The sequence below is a fragment of the Semicossyphus pulcher genome, unplaced genomic scaffold (genome assembly GCF_022749685.1).
Source record: "Semicossyphus pulcher isolate SPU_LCO1_2020_fin unplaced genomic scaffold, fSemPul1.0.p SCAF_11, whole genome shotgun sequence".
Taxonomy (NCBI): Eukaryota; Metazoa; Chordata; class Actinopteri; order Labriformes; family Labridae; genus Semicossyphus; species Semicossyphus pulcher.
This window is the reverse complement of record NW_027211615.1, coordinates 8,876,333-8,894,072: the sequence shown is the minus strand read 5'-3', so window position 1 is coordinate 8,894,072 and position 17,740 is coordinate 8,876,333. Positions and strand designations below refer to the sequence as shown.

Below are 17,740 nucleotides of genomic sequence, written 5' to 3'. Positions count from 1 at the left end.
ACATAATAAACAATGATGATTATGACATCTAAGATTTAGTCAGGGGGAGTGTTCTTATGCTGTTTGTTCTGTGAAATTTTTATATGACCTTATATCTATCTATCTATCTATCTATGGATAACACGTTCAATGGGTCAGATGTTTGTGATTGATAGCTGTAAACGTTTTAATCGTTTTTATTTTAACTTTTTTTTCTGTCAAAGCAATTTATAAACTCTGTTTTTATAACTGCTTCACAAACAAAGGTATTATTGTCAATTATCTCATTTGAATTCCCACTTGTGAAAACAATATTGTTGACAACAAATATTTCTTCATGTACCTTTGTATTTACTGCCCATATTGATTTTTCTTATTATTATGAGATTACATTTGTGTCATGTTTTTTTTAATGCCATTCACTACCCTAACAAAATTGTCTAAACGGAGATCATGGTATGATTGAATGACTCTACAAATGCACCAATCAAAATCCTCTTAATATTCATTTATGCGTGATGAGGAAGACCTGTTTTTAAATCCTTTTCTTCCTCGATTATTCCAGAGGAAACTTTACAGGATACGTTTACACAAAATGATGAGGCTGGTTCTATCTATCACTGCCTCGGTCTGAGCTTGTTTCTCACGGTCTCATAAAACAGCCTGATACGAACCTTATATCCTGTGAAAACCTATCCGAGCCTACACCCAGCCGGATCTGATGTGCTGACGTGTCCGCTCCTTCTGCCCAGTGCTCATGCTCAAGCTGCAGAATCAAGCCAGTCAACAAAACTGCCAACATGGCAGCAAAACACTTTTACCGACAGGGCTTTTTATTACTTTTATTTAATTTTATTTCCACCGCAGCCTTGGAGAAAAGGTTCTCCGACTTTAAAAGATGCGCCGATGAGGAGTGCAGCAGTAAGTTTGCTTGCTTGTTGTAACTAGTAGCTCATCAGGACTTCAAGGATGCATCTTCCCACATCCAGATACTACAGCTAGCCATAAACTGCGCCTTATCTCTGGACCTGTTGCCAGTCGATATTTGCTACCTTGGTAACCTCATGCAGCTATTCTGATGCTGGAAAGCTCTGTTACGCTTACTCAAACAAGGGCAAGCTAATGTTTTCATCAGTCATTAGCTTGGGAAGGTTATCCGTTGAGACGCAGCCTGTGTTGGCCGGTTGCCTGGCATCTCCGGCCTGCCGTACTGTGTCGAATGCGGTTGCTAATGTTAGCAGCTAATTAGCCGCCATTTGGCTAATGTTATGGTTATTACCTGAACAAACAATAGTTAACTGAAGCTAACAAAGCAGAAGCCTCGTTAGCGCTTTTGTTGAGCAACATTAGCTTTACTTTTCACCCTGTGGCTATACAACTTCAAACAGACCAACGTTACTCTAGTTTGCCTAGCTTAAACAGCAAACTCTTTAAATGTAACTTCATCTTTAGCTGAACTGATGGAGAATTAAGTCAATATACATAACTGTTAATCAAGGTTTACATCCCAGTTTGCATGATAGATTTAAGCTAACGTACCGGTAGGTCAAGCCTGAGGGGACTGTAACAGCTGTTGTTGACAATGGTCACCTGAAAATATACCTAAAGGTTGGTGATGGTAACAGGAGATTGTTTTATTGACCACATAGCATCAGGGAAAGTTATTTTTGAGTCATAAAACAGTAAAGAAACACATTAACACGTTAACCAAAAATCACAAGCAGTGAGAAAGCCACAAGTAGATAAGTCATTATCTATTGAGGAAATGTTATAAACCTATAAAATGTGAGTCAGAAGCAGATAGCTAGCTCTTTACTTAAGTAACATCATTAACAGTATCATTTTGTGTTGCATGTTTTGTACAACGAGGTTAAGAAACAGTTATACAATTGACTGGGGAAAATCAGAAATTATTTTGATAAACAATCAGGTAAGTAAGCTTTAAGAAATCATGACTAACACTGTTTTCTGACAATACATGGACCATTACTTAACCAATCCATTGAGAGAAAAAAAGATGATGAAAAAGATGCATTCAGTTTGGTCCTTTGCATTCTACAAATAAGCACCGTATGAAATTGAGATTGATAAAGCATATCTTTTTGAAACAAGTCTTAATAATGCTTTATATTTTGCTTTCACAGTGCTTCTGGTTCGTGGAAAAGCTCTGAAAGATTTCTCTGGACCAGACTGTCGGTTCCTGAATGTTAAGAAGTCAGAAACTATCTATGTTTACTACAAATTGTCAGGAAGAAGGGCGGACATGTGGGCTGGAAGTGTAAGAATATTATGTTTGAATTTTAATTAATACTGGTTGATATCTAGGTTTGGCTATGTGGGTATAATTTTCAACACTTCTCTTTCTTGTATTCATCAATAGGTTGGAGCTAACTTTGGCTATTTTCCAATGGACCTTCTTGCAGTAAACCACGTTTATACTGACAAAGAAATTGAAATTCGAGCAGAGGTATGGAAGTATCTTGCTGAATGACTCAAAATTAAATCTAAAATCCTTTCAACTGTCAACACAGTAGCACTTACTAATTCCCCCGCAATGCCTCTGTATGTTTTTTGTAATTTCATTCTTCTGTCTTTTTTGCAGGAAACAGATTTTGTCTGTTTTGACTCTGGATTTGATAAGTTTAACAATTATGACATCGATTTACTGCTAGGCTCTTCACCTGAGGAGGATGATAGTGAAAATAAGGAGCCATCTGACCAATTTGAGGTTGGTGAGGATACCCAGATAGAAACACAGCCATCAGAAGACAGTGAAGCTGAAAGTGAAACACCAACTGAGCATCATGATAACTCTGAGGACTTTGATGAAGTCCCTGATGATCAAAGTGGCTCTTTACCCAAACTTGACGTGGCAACTGAATCACCATCTACAGAAGTACTAGAGTCAGATACAACTGCTGCTCCTGATGCCACTGAAAGAGATGCAGAACACACAGAAGAACACACAGTTCATGAAACTGAAATGTCCGACATGAGTGAAACCAAAGACACAGCCACTGCAGTGGATTCTGCGTCCAAAGATGATTTTTCTACAGAACACTTTTCGATTTCTGAAGGAAAGCAAATCCCAAAGTTAAAGACTACGATGGGAACAACTTTTGATGCCGTCGTCTCCGATGACGAAATCACTAAAAATGTTACCCCATATGAAGAGGAGGAAAGTGAAGATGTTGTAAACCCTCCTGATGATGACATTGATGAGAACAAGGAAACTCCACTGCTGTCTTACTCTGAACAAACCGTGAACACTCCAGCATCTGATTCTGTCAAAATTTCTAAAGGAATGCCAATCCCTGAATTAAAAACTACCCTTGGACACACTTTTGATGCTGTCATTACTAATGAAGAAGTCACCAAGAAAGTAACACCATATGAAGAGGAGGAAAGCAAAGATGTTGAAAACCCTTCTGACGATAAAATTGATGCTGAAGAAGAAACTCCACTGCTGTCTTTCTCTAAAGAAACCACGAACACTCCAACGTCTGATACAGTGAAATTTTCGGAAGGAGTGCCAATCCCTAAATTAAAAACAACACTTGGAACAACTTTTGATGCTGTTATCACTGATGAGGAAATCACCAAGAAAGTTACCCCATATGAAGAGGAGGAAAGCAAAGATGGCGAAAGTCCACCTGAAGATGACTTTAAAGAAGAAACTCCATTGTTGACCTCTGAAGAAACAAATGACGGCCCAGCATCTTATTCAGACAAAATTTCTGAAGGAGTGCAAATCCCTAAATTAAAAACAAGTTATGGAACAACATTGGATGCTATTATCTCCAATGACGATATCACTCTGAAAGTTACTCCAAATGAAGAGGAGGAAAGCGATAATGTAGAGAATACTCCTGAGGATGACGGTGGTGTAAAAGAAGAAACTCCACTGTTGACTTTAACTGAAGAGACTCCAGCATCTTATTCAGACAAAATTTCTGAAGGAGTGCAAATACCCAAGTTAAAAACAAGCTATGGAACAACTTTCGATGCTGTCATCACCAATGAAGAAGCCACCAATAGAGTAACCCCATATGAAGAGGAAGAACGTGAAGATGTGGAAAGTCCTTCTGAAGATCCCACTGATGTTAAAGAAGAAACTCCACTACTGTCTTTCTCTGAAGAGTCTTTGAACACTCCAGCGTCAGCACCTGATGATAAGGCTGTAGAGGAGAAGAACATGTGGACATCATTTGGAGATGCTGTTTTTTCTGTTGTCACTGGAGGAGAGAGGACAGCAGATTACGGTTCAGAGGAAGACGATGATGAGGACGATGATGATGAGGAAGAAGAAGCTATTTCAGAAACCCCTCTGAGTTTTGAGGAAGCAAAGAAAAATAATGATGATGATGATGAGAGTGAAAGAGAAGTGGTCGGACCTGAGGAAGCTTTGGAGGAAACAAGGAATGAGCCAATACACCATCAAAGAGAGGCAAGTACAAAATCAGAGGATCTGGTACTACAAGATGGCAGTCCTGCCATTCCTAAAGCTCAAAAATTGGTTATGAATAGAAAATATGATCCAATTCCCCAACGGGAAGAAGAGGTCAACAATGATAAGGCAACTGTGCAGGACAGTAGCGTTACAATGGAGCACAGTCATGATTCTGACAATGACGTAGGAGGAAAGAAAATGGTTACCAATCAAGAATTAGCTGGCACAGAAAAAGAAAAGCATCATCAACCATCCCTTGAAGAAAAGCAACCAACTTCAGATTTCAAGAAAGATAAAAAGGCTGTAGATGACAGCCTACTGAAAACCAAGGTTCACAGGGAACCTCCTAAGGAGCATTTGGAAGAAAAGAAAGATCCAGAGATTGCAGAGGAGAAAGAAGAATTACTTGAAGATGAAAATGCACTTTCTTTCTCACAAACAGACAACACAGATTCTGATAAACCCTCACCTGAAGCTGTGCCCACTGAGTCCACTCCAGAGCCAGAATACAGCGATAGTGTGTTGAGACTGACTCTTCTCCGAGACCACTTCACAGAGGAGAAAATCGAGCGGGTCCAAAAGCTTCTGGGTCTCAAGAATCTTTTCAAAGTGGAGGCTATGTTCTCTGACCTGGACACAGAAATGAAGGCTACCCGTCTTTCACAATATGGTACTACCCTAGACATTGAGAGTGCCCTCGAAGGCATCCTGGAAGCCTCCGAGAACACCATCCTTGATGAGATTGAGAAGATGCTGGATAGCCAGGGCACAAAACACAACTATGAGCAACATATGGACAAAAGTAGTATAGATGAGGAGACTGAAATACTGGATGACTTCCAGGAGCTTGCATTCAGCCTACGACAGAAGTATTCAACGGCCAGTGACAGCACACCTTTGGCACAAGAAAAAGAATCAGATATTGACCAAGGTGGGCTTGTTTTTAGATTCAATTTGAGTATCTGGTATTTAAAAAAAACTTGTCGGAATGACTCCTCCATGATTGGTAGAGTCGGTGCTTGCCACAGCATTTTCTGTTTAAAACTCTCACATGGGGCCGTCTAGAAAGTTTGGCGAATTCCACCAGTTTATGATCCACAGTTTAAGTAAATCCAGACTTTGAAAATGTGAAACAGTGATTATGCAGGGTGTAAGTGTCCTTTCAGTCACTGTTTATATCCATCTTGTTTCCAGATGTATCCAGATTGTTGAAAGAGATTGCAGCTAACACCTTGAATCAAAATGTGTCTTAAGAGGCCATTTTATAAAGGTTTCACTTCCCTGCCAACCAGGAATTGCAGCCATCACTAAAAAGAGCAAAAACACATTTTAGTTTGGCCATATAGCCAAAAAAGACGCCTGTAGCAGCTCCTTGATATTTCATCCTTTTTTACTTAAGTAATCTTGCCCTGTTTGTGTGCTATAATTGTATTACTTTGGCTCCATGCCAACAGCAAAAATGAAAAAGTGGTTTAGTAGCTGGTATGTAGCTTCAGCTCTTTTGATCGAGCTGCATGTTCAGTGTGTTTTAGCTGCACCTGAATACCACAATCTTGACAAAGCCAATAACCCACACCTGCTTTCATTACAACAAATATGTTTGGCTAAAACCAGAGTTGATAGCAATTACACACCCCACCATATGACCCTTTTAAACAAGAAACTTTTCACATGCATCTGGAAATGTACCTTATTTATTTTTTAATGTTTTTTCTTGTAGATGAACGGGAAATAAATGCAAAAGAGGACGTACCCAACATAATTGAAAAAGACAGGGTGGGCATCGTCCCTGAGGCTGAGAGCGATGACAACCTCACAGGAACAGATCATGACAAAAGACCGACAAAGACTAAAAAAGATAAAGTACTTTGGGGTAGAGTGCACAGAGGACAAGAAGTCAACGTTGAGGAAGATGGCGGACACTTTAACAAAAACAAAGACAATCAGCCGAGCTTCAGGGAACCAGAGGAGATGCAGAAAGTCCCTCAAGACACTCTGGAAAATCCAGTCCTTGGTGTCGAGGTTGAGCACTCACCGTCAGGTTGGTAATATATGACATGATCGATAAATGCTCCCCTAACCCCTAATAGAAATGTCAAAGTCTTGCCTGGACTTGGGGTCAGCAAAATTCACTGCTCGTTAAGCTCCCTGATATTTTATTTTGTTAAAGTAATGTAATGTGTGGTTCTGTCTGTCCATAACACACACAAACTCAATAACAGGTGAATTTTGTCTCGCTAGGATCCTTGGACTCCATGGACCCAGTGTCTGAAATTAGTGAAGAAGAAGTGGGATTATTCTCAACTGGAATTGTTTACATGGGCTGCATCCTTTCAATGATCAGGAGTAAAATTGTAGAGTGGACCACTGTGGTAAGTCAAGAATTTTAAGCACCTGTGTACACTAGCTTTGTCAGCTCAGTTGTTTTTGTTGTCTGGGCTGTGCATGGTGTTAGGGAAACATTTAAAAATATAAAATCAATAGTGCAGAACAATGCTTTTTCATATTTGATGTCTTTCATTTGATTTCCCTTGACTTCAGCTATTACCTACATGTGGTACCAAACCATCAGGCTGTGGATCACTGTCGGGCCCATAACATTTGCTAGCGAGACCAAAAGAAAACTGTGATTTCATAAAAAAAGGACATTAATACAAACTCAGAGGGCTAGTTGTGGAATAATTACTTTAAACACTATGTGGTTTTTTACTATACAACTGAATCATGTTCATTTTTAGAAATTTTGTGATTATATTACAATTTATATTTTTTCTTAAAAAGTAGAAATGAACAACACAAATTAACAGTGAATTAAACAGAACAGGAGCCCATGTTCAAAATGTCCCATATTGACGTTCAATCGGTTTTAAAGCATTTTAAGCACTCACACATTTAGCCAACGATCAATTAAAAGCTCCTGTGAGGAACTTTGCTTGTGTTGATTTTGGTACCCCCTGTGGACGAAGCTGTGTCTCTTATCTCTTTACTGATTTTGTCCTGGACATGCTTAAGTGGTATTTTTTTAACAAAAAATCTCAGCCTGCTTTCTTTAACAGTCATATGGATCACCCACTTTAAATTTTTGCCCTTGAAAATGTAAACAAACTCAGCGTGCAGTATATCGCTTCATCTGACACCTACCCCCGCCAGCGCATTCAGGCATTAAAAATAATTATGTATAAATTATGAATCTTGTCGCTGATGGTCTGCTATGCTTTTGTAGCTCATATAGAGTAATCAGAATCAGTTTAATTCTGTTTCATAACTTGATAAAAACTCCTCACAGGAGCTTCAAGTGGTATTTTTTTAACAAAAAATCTCATCCTGCTTTCTTTAACAGTCATATGTATCACTCACTTTAATTTTTTGCCCTGGAAAATGTAAACAAAGCCAACAAGGCAGCTTGCAGTTAATCGCTTAGTTTCGCTTGCATTTGTAGGTCATATAGAGTAAACAGAATTAATTTCTTTTTGTTTCATAACCAGCAAAAAATTCCTCACATGAGCTTTAAGCATGAGGTGTCACTTCAGGTTGGATATTGGGACAGCTTAACAGGGAAAGGGTCTAATTTCCGATTTTTCTTGAACGTCCCACGGCCCTCCCCCTGTCTTGTTGACAGTCGCGGTGTAGGCTGAAGTTCAACACAGCCGGTTGCTGAGCTGGCTACTAGCACTACCGGGGGCCTTATTTTGGCATGGAAAGGCAGATAATTACCTTAAGACTCAGTCGTAACATGGACTCTCTCCGGTTAAGTTAATCTAGTTTCTGAAATGTTCTTTATAGGAACGTTTTTTAATCCATATTTGAACCTCCGGCTCAGCTAACGTCTCCGGCTTATCCGCTGATTTTTGATAGTGAAAGGGATTCGACGACTCATTTGGATTGACCGTTAACTACTGTTGGCAAGACCGAACGTTCTAAGCGTCGCACCTGTCTCTGCCATCTAACGTTGTCACTGTTTGTAACGTATTTTACTTTTATTTTACAGTGCAGTGGTCTTAAACCAAACGGCTAACGTTAGCTTAAGCGTTCAATTTACTTAGTGGATAGCTAACGTTGACGTGCTAGCAAGCTAATATCTGTCAAACTAGCATACTCGGAGTGGTTCCGCTCTTGTTTCAAAGGCTGGCATGGAGACTGATACAGTACCCCGACCTGTAGTGGAACCGAATCATGTTTACGTGTTGTTTCTGAAGCAGCTACAACATGTAAGTGAAGAAATAAGTCTAAAACTAAGGCGCTATCAATTCTGTCCATGTTAAGTATTTATTATGCTATCATGGCCTGCTGACGTGTTAATAAGCAGATGGCTGATGCACAACTACTGAATCTTCTCACCAAACTACCGGATGCAGTTAATTCTGCCTCTTTAACTGTTGACAGAACTTCCACGAGTCTTTATCTATATCATGTTTTCTGTGTGGATTACAGTTTGAATGACCTTAAACATAGCATGGTTACAGTCCTGCCTATATGCAGTGCTGAATTGAAATGCTGCATGCTGCACAGAGCATGTTAATCCCTTCCCAGCAGAGTGGTGTTAATTCATTTAAAATCCCTGCTTTTATAATAGACAAAGGAGTTTGTGTTTGATCCTGTGTTAACACTTGCGTGCTCAGTTCAAAGGTTACATTGTGGTTATCGCAATATGCAGAGTTCATCTTGGCATGACTGGACAATAATGTGGTAAAATGATGGTCTATTTGGCTATGGTGATATTTAGTCATGCCTTTGGCAGCAAAAAACTCAGCAAAATTCAGCAATATTCTAAAAAAAAAAAAAGTACCCTAAATAGTGCAGTACTAAATTATTTCCTCCTTGGCGTCTGATGTTACACACAGCACTGCTGCTGTTTGTGGCAGGAAACTTGTGAAAGAGCTGATTAGTTTGGCAACCCTTTGCCTTATTTGCTCCTGTTTTTGGGCTAATAAACAAAGAGTTAAATATTATTGCATGTTGTATAAGAACACAGTTTGGTGCATTGCTTTAATTATTGTATGCTAATGCTCTGATTAGCTTTTGTCTCTGAAAAGAGTAACAGATCACTCATTTCCTTTGTTTTATCAGAGTTCAGTTAATGAGTGTAGGGGTAATGTGTAAATATTGGAAGTTACTCTGAGGACAAACCCAGTGGATGGTCGTACTGTGTTTTGATACATATTTACTTTCCTCCTGTCTATTTTTAGTCACAATATTATTTACAGTGAAGTCACAGAAAGAAGGGTAACAAGACAAGAGTACCCTCTTAACTCATTTAATGCAAGCTTTGAGATAAATACCGGGCTTGCAGAATTATCTATCTATCTACTATCTTTATAATAATCTTTTTTTCAGCTTTAGATTATCATTACTGATGCATCTTTAATGATTCTTTAATATTTTGTTTGTATCTGTGCGCCTTTTAGATGATTTCCCTTCTACCAGAAGAGTGGAAGCCGGGGGAAACCTTGTATGGCTGTCCTTGGCAAGCTGTTGTCATCACTGCTCTGGTTGGAGTAGTGACCTTCACCCTCTTCTTCTGGAGGACCGTGTTGGCAGTAAGTGTTGGACTGCATTATCTCTCATATTTGCTCAAATTGTTTCAGGATTTGCCAACAACTTAGAAAAAAATATTGTTGCGTTTATGCTTTGATTTAATAACTTTGAAGAAGCACACTGCTTTGAAATGTTAATGTCTTAGAGTGTTATTTTCCATCTTGTTTAGACTATAAGTAGTTTAAGATGAATATAATGTTTTCTTATCTGGATCACTGACGCATCAAATTGATCTTTACTAAGCACTTTTCTAAACATTTTTAGGTAAAGAAGAGAAAGTACCTCGGTAAGTCTTTACACTTTTTATTTTTATCCTGCTGCCTTTTAAAATGCAGAATTGCTAAATCTAACTTGTTGTGTAATGTTTGTTGCACATTTGCTGACACAGTGGATGAAAAACGGCTGTATGAACAAATGCACGCTTTCAAAAAAGAGAAGGATGATGCCCTCACCAAAATGTCTGACCTCCAGAAACAGGTGAGCTACTAACAAAATGTAATTAAAAATGTATGAGCCTCTTTTGACACGTTCTCTTACTTATCTCTGGCTTCTGTTTTTTTTTAAGACTGAAGAGCTAAAAGAAAAAGCAAAACAGTCAAAGGAAGAAGTTAGTTGTACAGTCAAAAGGCTTCAAAACTTGGAGGTAAGCACTAAACCTTCTATTTGTGGTTGTGTATTCGATTGCACTGTTTTGGGTGTTTTAATTCGATATATTTTTAAGAGTAAGAGTCTCTTATTGCCTTGTTGCAGGGTAAAGTTCTGGAGGCAGAAACACGGAATGAAAAGATAGCAGAGGAAAAGAACAAGTACTCCAAACTCCTCCAAAATGAGAGGGCAAACTCACAGCAAAACGAAACCAGGGTAAACATTCGATCCCTTTTCCTCCCTTTAATAACTCCAGCTGTTTTCTCAGATCCCTGATGCTCGACTGTGTCTTTTACAGATTGAAAAATTGGAGAAGTCAAATGAGAAGCTACAGCTCAGCAGGGAAAAGGTTCAGGATGCTCTTGCTAAGGTAAAGTCGTTGCACAATCTTCTACACGTTGCAAGATAACTTGAAGTCTGTGGTTTTAACCCCTTATATCAACCTCATGTGTTTGCCACAGACCACTGTCCTCCTGGACGAGGCGAAGATCCGAGAAGATGCCCGAAACGTTCATCAAAAGTGTCTTGAGAAAGATTTTGCCGCACTAAAAGAAGAGAATAAAACAGTAAGACGACGTTCAGAGTTGTGTTGAGCACTGAGGTCTTTTAACTCAATAGATACCGTCGTCCTAATCCGCTCTCCTCTTCTTCCAGCTTAAGGTGAACATTAAGGGCTGGGAGGAGAAACACAAAGAGCTGAACGAGCAGATAAAAGTCTATCAGAAGTCCCAGAAAGAGCTGGAGGACTCTGTGGTGCTCAAAGATCACAATGTCGAGGTCAGGATTTTCTTTTGATTGTTGTCAGATGTTTATATCAATCCTTAGAGTGCATTAAATTGTCAACATACCCACACAAAAATATCTCCCTGTAGGTGCTGTCTGAACTTCTAGCCGACCTGGATGCTTGCGATTCACAGAAAGGTGACACCAAAGTTTTAGCCAACGGAGAAGTCACACCTGGTTAGTCCAACCTCAGTAAAATGAGTGTTGCATTCAAGTAATGCCGACACATGTTGTCTGTAACAGTATAAACTATGTTGTGTAAGCTTCATAATAAGTGGTTTATTGACTTTTTCAGACAAGAAGACAGCCATAAAGAACAGGATCAAACAGATGATGGATGTTTCCAGGGTAAGATGAACTTTACAGCTGACGATAGCTCTTCCAAAAAGACACTTTTTTTTTTGTTTTGGTTATTTGAATGTTTTCTTTCTAGGTCCAGACCACTCTCGCTGTCGTTGAAGAAGAGCGCGATCGCTTCATGACCAAACTTCTGAATGAAGAAAAGGGTAGAAAGTCATTGGAAGGTATGCTGGTCTTGTTTGTTTTGATGGAAACTACAAAGAGGTGCGGGGATAATTGCATAAACATGCAGCCTCTGAATGCAACTTTCTTCCTGCCTTCCTCTAAACAAACACATCATTGTATCTTTGGCACCAGAACAACACCAGGAGCTGGAGCACGCAATTGCAGCCCTAAAAAGCGAGAAGAGCCATGTGGAAAACCAGTTCACGATCCTCCAGCAGAAAAATGAAATCATGGTTGAAATGTATCAGCAGAAGGAGAACGCTTTGCAGCAGTAAGTGAAGCTGTAACCATCAATCAACATGTTATTATGAACTGCTGCTTCACACGTGCTCATTGCATCATGAATATAAACAAGCTGTGCTGTGTTAGCGAAAGAAAAGCTGTTATTTAAAGAGGTGTGTTTCTGTGGTTTCACAGGAGATTAACAAAGGAGGAGCTGGAGCGACGCAGCAAAGAGAGCATGCTGTCTGAGGTCGGAGGAAAAGCTGTGGAGGCTGAGGAGCAGGTTAAAGTCTTAAGGCAACGCATTAATGAAATGGAGGACCAGATGAAGAAGACGGAGGAAGTTTACAAAGACCAGGTAGACTCGCTGTGAGATGAGCAAGTACAGAAAAAAACGAGCTACTAAAACCTGAACCCTGAATGAATGTCTGTTTCTTTCTTTTTAGATAAAAGAACAGGAAAACAAGACTCACTCAAACTGGGTAAGTTGCACAGTCTGTTTACACATGCCAACATGCTTTAAACAAACCTTTAAGCCTGTTTAATGTTAATAATGAGCTGAGACATTCAGATTGTGGCTGCACACTAATTCTCCCATCGCCTGCAGGTAAATGCTCGTAATGCAGAGCGAGCGCTGAATCAAGAGAAGCTTGAGTCATCAAAGCTTCGTGAAAAGTAAGTGTTGTCAGATTTAGTAGAGACAGTGTTTGTTTTTTGGCTTAAGCAACAGAAATTTAGTGGCAGTAATTCAGAGTAATTTTTAAGCCAAACTACTAAACATTCACTTGTTTTAGCTCCTCAGATGTGAGCTTTGGTATTTTTCTGTTTAATATAACTGTTAATTGAATAAAGTTTTGGATTGTGTTGGACACAAGGAGCCGCTTTATAATGTCAGATACTCAGAAAATAAGTTCTCATATACATCTAACCAATGTGTTTTCCGTTAACAGATTAGCTGTCCTGACCTCTCAGCTTAACGAGCGCCGCGCTCCTCTCTTCAGACCGAACTCTGGACAACCTGCAGGCCCTCGCCAAGGTAAGCAGGCCTCACAGCTTGTCTTCTGTTTTTTCTCCATCGGGTTATTCGGCAGAACTTTGAGAAGAGGAGGCTCTTCTCTAATGAAATCCTGCATGTCTTTGTTGTGGTTTTTTTTGCTAAAAGGGAAAAAGTATTCCAACTTGTTTGTTTGTTGTTGTAAATGTTGACTTTCTCTGAGCCTGGAACGAGGACTTCATCTTTGCATAGATTGTTGGGCTCTTTCTTTTCCATTGGTAAACGGTTGGTTTGATCAAAACAGGTGATTCATACGGGCCCTCTCCTGTGAGTGGGGGTGCACCTTCCCCTCCTATAATGATAGAGGGCCCCAGGCGCCCCCCCTCTGCCCCAGTGGGGCGAAGAATTGACCCGTATGGTGAGTCCTGGCGGATTACTGTCCAGTTGGAAATCATCCCTCTGCTGCAGCCTCCTTAAATCTTTCTCTTCCTGCACACCTGACTTCATTTTTCTTTTCAGCTCCTTCACCTCTTTTGTTCCTTCTTTTATCGCTTCACAGTGTGTATTACATCCTGCATATTCCTGGTTCCTCTGTCTTCAACTCCCTTTTCATGCTCTTATTTCTTTTTTGTTGTTGTTGCTTTTTTTTTTTTTTCACCTTTTGCTCCTCAAAGGCCCTTAAAACATATTTTTCCATTAAGCTTATCATTAATATAAAAAGTCCTGCTGAAGCTTGACTTTTATAATGATGAAAAACAAATATCCACAAATTCGACTCGATTATGTCATGAATCAAGAAGAAGAGAATTGAATTTGAACCCAAGTTTTAAGGGGCTTTAAAATCCACCAGAACGCTTAGTTCCTCTGAGTGTTCACAGAAGGCCAGTCCGCCCTGGATAAATGCTACAGGCAGAATCTTGAGCGGATTTCATTCTTTCTTCATCTTGGTTTTTTTCTCCCCTCAGGCCCGCGACCTCCATCAGACCCACACGGTCGTTACGCTGAAAACAAACACATCTCTGGGATGGGTATGTCTTCTGCCGTCTCTGCATTACACAGTTCTTCTCTGCTTTGAGCCCTTCTTCCAACACTCTGCCGTGTCTCCTCTTTCAGACATGATGGGCCCCCGCAGCTCCTCGCCCGCCAACATGGACACATCTGTAAGTCCGTTTCATATAAGATCACACTCATATTTTATACGATGACTTCCCTCCTTCCAGTTCATGAAGATATGGAGCTCCTACCTACATGTCTGTTGTGTCTGTCCTTGCTCTAAAACAGACACAAGCAGTAGATCCACAGATAAAAGCAGAGACACAGGCTGAGGCCTCCACAGACAGTCCAGAGCCTGTGAGTATAGAGGCGGTTCAGGCCAGGTGTGACGGTGTATGCAAGCACTCCACCGCCTCTTCCCTAAAGCTGGATTTGGATTTGGGAAGAGATTAATGGTTTTGTCTCACTGGGGCTGATGTGACTCTTTGGGCTGAGTGTGTTGTTTCACCTGTCCTCACAGCACGGAGAGACGCTGCAATTCTAGTCTGAACTTCTGAAATGTGTTGCGTTGCGTAATAATTGGGTCAGTTTCAAGTTTGTGTGTCATTTACGAAAGTGATATGATTTTTTCCATCCAAATAATCATGGTGTGTGGTTACTGATTGAGCACTAAATGCACTCTGTGTTGGGAATAAATTGTGTGCTTTGTGGATTTCTTACTGCATGACTAAAGACTTGTATCCATCTCTCCTCGCTCAAAGGACGGACTTCTTGATCTCATATTTCTTTTGGTGGTTTCTTTCAGGGACCTGGATCTTTTCTAGCGTCTCCAATCAGGGACTCACCTGGCCCCATAGGACCTGGCCCTGGACCCCATGATCAGATCCTTCCTCCTGGACCCCATGGTCGCCTGCCTCCTCCTGGGCCTTACAGACAACCAAGACCTGGCCAGTACCACCTCCCACCTGGCCCTCATGGTCCTCTTCCTCCAAATGCACCTCTTCCTCTTCACCGGCCTCCACTGCCACCCAACGGACACCCAGGCATGCCCCTGCCTGGACCAATGGGAGGAGAGTTTGGACCTCGGCCGGCCAACGGACATGCATTCCACCCCAGGCCAGGACCTGGAGGTCCCCCACCACACTTCCGTCCCCATCCGCCTCATCACTTTGGACCGATGCCTCCACCACCTGGTGCTTACTGCCTTTTTGTTTTTTTAATTTCAACACAAAATCGGAGCTGGGAAGTTTTATGTTGACCCCTAATGCTTTAGAATTGCTGGATTTTTGATTGATTGAGTTGCAGGAATAGTATCCACAGTGTAACAAGCACTGAATATGCTGTCCAGCTCTTGTACATGAACTAATTTAGCATGCTATAAAGCCCTTAACAAGCGATATTTTAAGTATTCTGCTGGTACAAATTCTCAAACTGGAGGAAGTGTAGAGAGAGGCAAGTAGCTACAATCTTGGCTGGAAGAAGTACAGAGGTTCTTTCTAGGGCTGTACTATATCATCTGCACATTATCGGTATCTGCAGAATATGGCTTGAAAATGACATCAGCAGATATGTCATGTTTCTGCTGATAAAACAGGACTTCAATAATGCCTAAATGCTAAGCAGTTAAACAACCTCCACAACTCTTAACTAGCTCATATTCTCGTCATGTTACCAAACTTGAAAACATCAAACACGCTGCTGCATTCAGGTACGCTCAGAAACGTGAGTGATCAGACACATGAGCTTTTGTACAACGCCTCTTCCGTCAAGCCTGAAGAAGGGTGCGAGATGTCTGTAGTATGGCGGTTTTTGGCCACTACAATAAGAGTAGGCATGATATAAATTCCACTACAGGGGAGACTTGTTCTCTGCAATTAGTTGGAAAAAACATGAGCCCAATATATTGTATTGAAATCTGCAATCAGCAAAAAGGGTTGCAAAATATCAGCAAAAAATCCAGTATTGTGCATCCCTAGTTCTTTCACCTCCTCCAATCAAGTGGAGAAATTCCCAGGTTAATGTTGCAGGTGTAAGGCTATGACTATTTCCTGAAAGCAGTACATACATCTGCTGATGCATATATACAAACCAACTGCAGAAGGTTTGATTAATGTTCTGCCAGCACTGAGAACTAAGGGAAATGTTTCATTGTTTCTCATTCATCATTCCTAACTATCTTTTCATTGTTGTGTAGGTATCCGTGGACCCATGGGACCACGTCCACCCATCCCTCCTGACATGCGCTACCCAGGCCCGCCAATGAACCTGCCTCCAGGTGTCCCTCCCCATCCTGCACATCCTGGTGACGCTTATGGTCAGGCTCCACCCGATGCCCTCCAGAACTCAGCGGGACCTCACAGCGGCCCCGGACAGGGCCCGTACGTGAAGCAGGAGGCCCCTCAGGACTCAGGGAGGCCAGCAATGGTCAAGCCTTAAAAATGCCACCAGCTGCGGCAAAGGACTTGAGCTGACCCCGAACATATTAACAACCCAGAGCCAATCCAAACATAGGTCATGATTTTTTTCATACTTCAGTTATAAAGTAAAAACTGCAATGATGTTTGTTTAAAAAAAGAAAACATGGTCCTTAAATTAAAGCATCATCCATAATTAAGTGTCTGAAATTGATATGAGTTTAAAGGGTTGCCACTTTTTAAAAAGCTTCTTGTGCAATAATAATTCATTATACGCCAGAGGAATTTCATTTTTGTTGATCTTTGAAAAAATATAGCAATGATTTTTAAGGGGCAATTTTTTAATGTCATTTCCTGTGGAAATTATTTTAAAAAAAGGAGACAAAGGAGGGAGGTTTAGCTTCTAGCATTTCAGGAATACCATCATTTCCCAAAGCTGTTGCTTTAGAACCAACTGTAAAGCAAATGTGTAATTTGATGGCCAGATGTATAACTTATTTTACTATGTTGGTAGAACTTTTAATAATAAAGAATGTAAAAGCTGTCAGTGGTATGTTATCAGCTGGTTACAGTTCACTCACAATGGATGTCTTTTACACTAGATCCAGATACTTCTCAACATGCGTCTTAATGCCTTTGCTTTATTTTGAAAAAATAAGGCATACATCTGTGCTGCTGCTGAGACAGAACACTTATATTAGTTCTGTTCATCAAAACAAACGTGTAAATTTAGAGGGGGGAAATAAAACCAAACTGCAGGTTAGATGTCAAGTGAGTGAACTGGCCCTTTATCAAGAGCTTTCAGGAAGTGCGTTCTGACAAGCATTACATTTAAAACAAAGAGCCTTTTGAAAATAAGGAAAAACAGAAGTAACTTCTTTATTTGTCACAACTCTTCACTTAAAAGACGAATGAACTCACCAAACGGCTTCATTTGTAGTTTATTAGAAATTAAAAGCATTGTAAATGTTTCGATACAATTCCCCTCAGTGTCAACAAAACTTAAACACTCCACAGGTCTCAGTCCAACCGCGCCACAGCGCTTCATACACACACACAGTTACTGTATATTCATCAGTTAGTGTATCTTACAGTTAATTTACAGTCCTGAATATTGTGACATTACAAAAATAAAATCTGAAAAACAAACGTAACAATGTGAATGATTAAGTGAAGAGAAAAAAACCTGCAAAGTCAGAA

The 17,740-nt window shown here is 40.3% G+C and overlaps 1 protein-coding gene across 3 annotated transcripts; it reads left to right on the top strand.

Annotated features, from left to right (window-relative positions):
- Positions 1 to 744: 744 nt before the first annotated feature.
- mia3 (MIA SH3 domain ER export factor 3) lies at positions 745 to 17,085 on the top strand. Of its 3 annotated transcripts, XM_069687349.1 has the most exons (28): positions 745 to 900; positions 2,124 to 2,257; positions 2,360 to 2,446; positions 2,582 to 5,360; positions 6,150 to 6,470; positions 6,671 to 6,801; positions 9,835 to 9,966; positions 10,229 to 10,250; positions 10,353 to 10,441; positions 10,530 to 10,607; positions 10,715 to 10,825; positions 10,908 to 10,979; positions 11,071 to 11,175; positions 11,264 to 11,386; positions 11,482 to 11,569; positions 11,688 to 11,740; positions 11,826 to 11,916; positions 12,050 to 12,188; positions 12,335 to 12,497; positions 12,586 to 12,621; positions 12,747 to 12,814; positions 13,090 to 13,175; positions 13,438 to 13,551; positions 14,099 to 14,161; positions 14,247 to 14,293; positions 14,415 to 14,483; positions 14,932 to 15,319; positions 16,321 to 17,085. In XM_069687349.1, exons 1-28 carry the CDS (start codon positions 780 to 782, stop codon positions 16,560 to 16,562), a joined length of 5,952 nt encoding a protein of 1,983 aa, XP_069543450.1. In that variant the 5' UTR covers positions 745 to 779; the 3' UTR covers positions 16,563 to 17,085. The 3 variants fall into 3 exon arrangements, with proteins under 3 accessions (XP_069543450.1, XP_069511485.1, XP_069511484.1); XM_069655384.1 differs by lacking the exon at positions 13,438 to 13,551; XM_069655383.1 differs by lacking the exon at positions 14,415 to 14,483.
- The last annotated feature ends 655 nt before the right edge of the window (positions 17,086 to 17,740 follow it).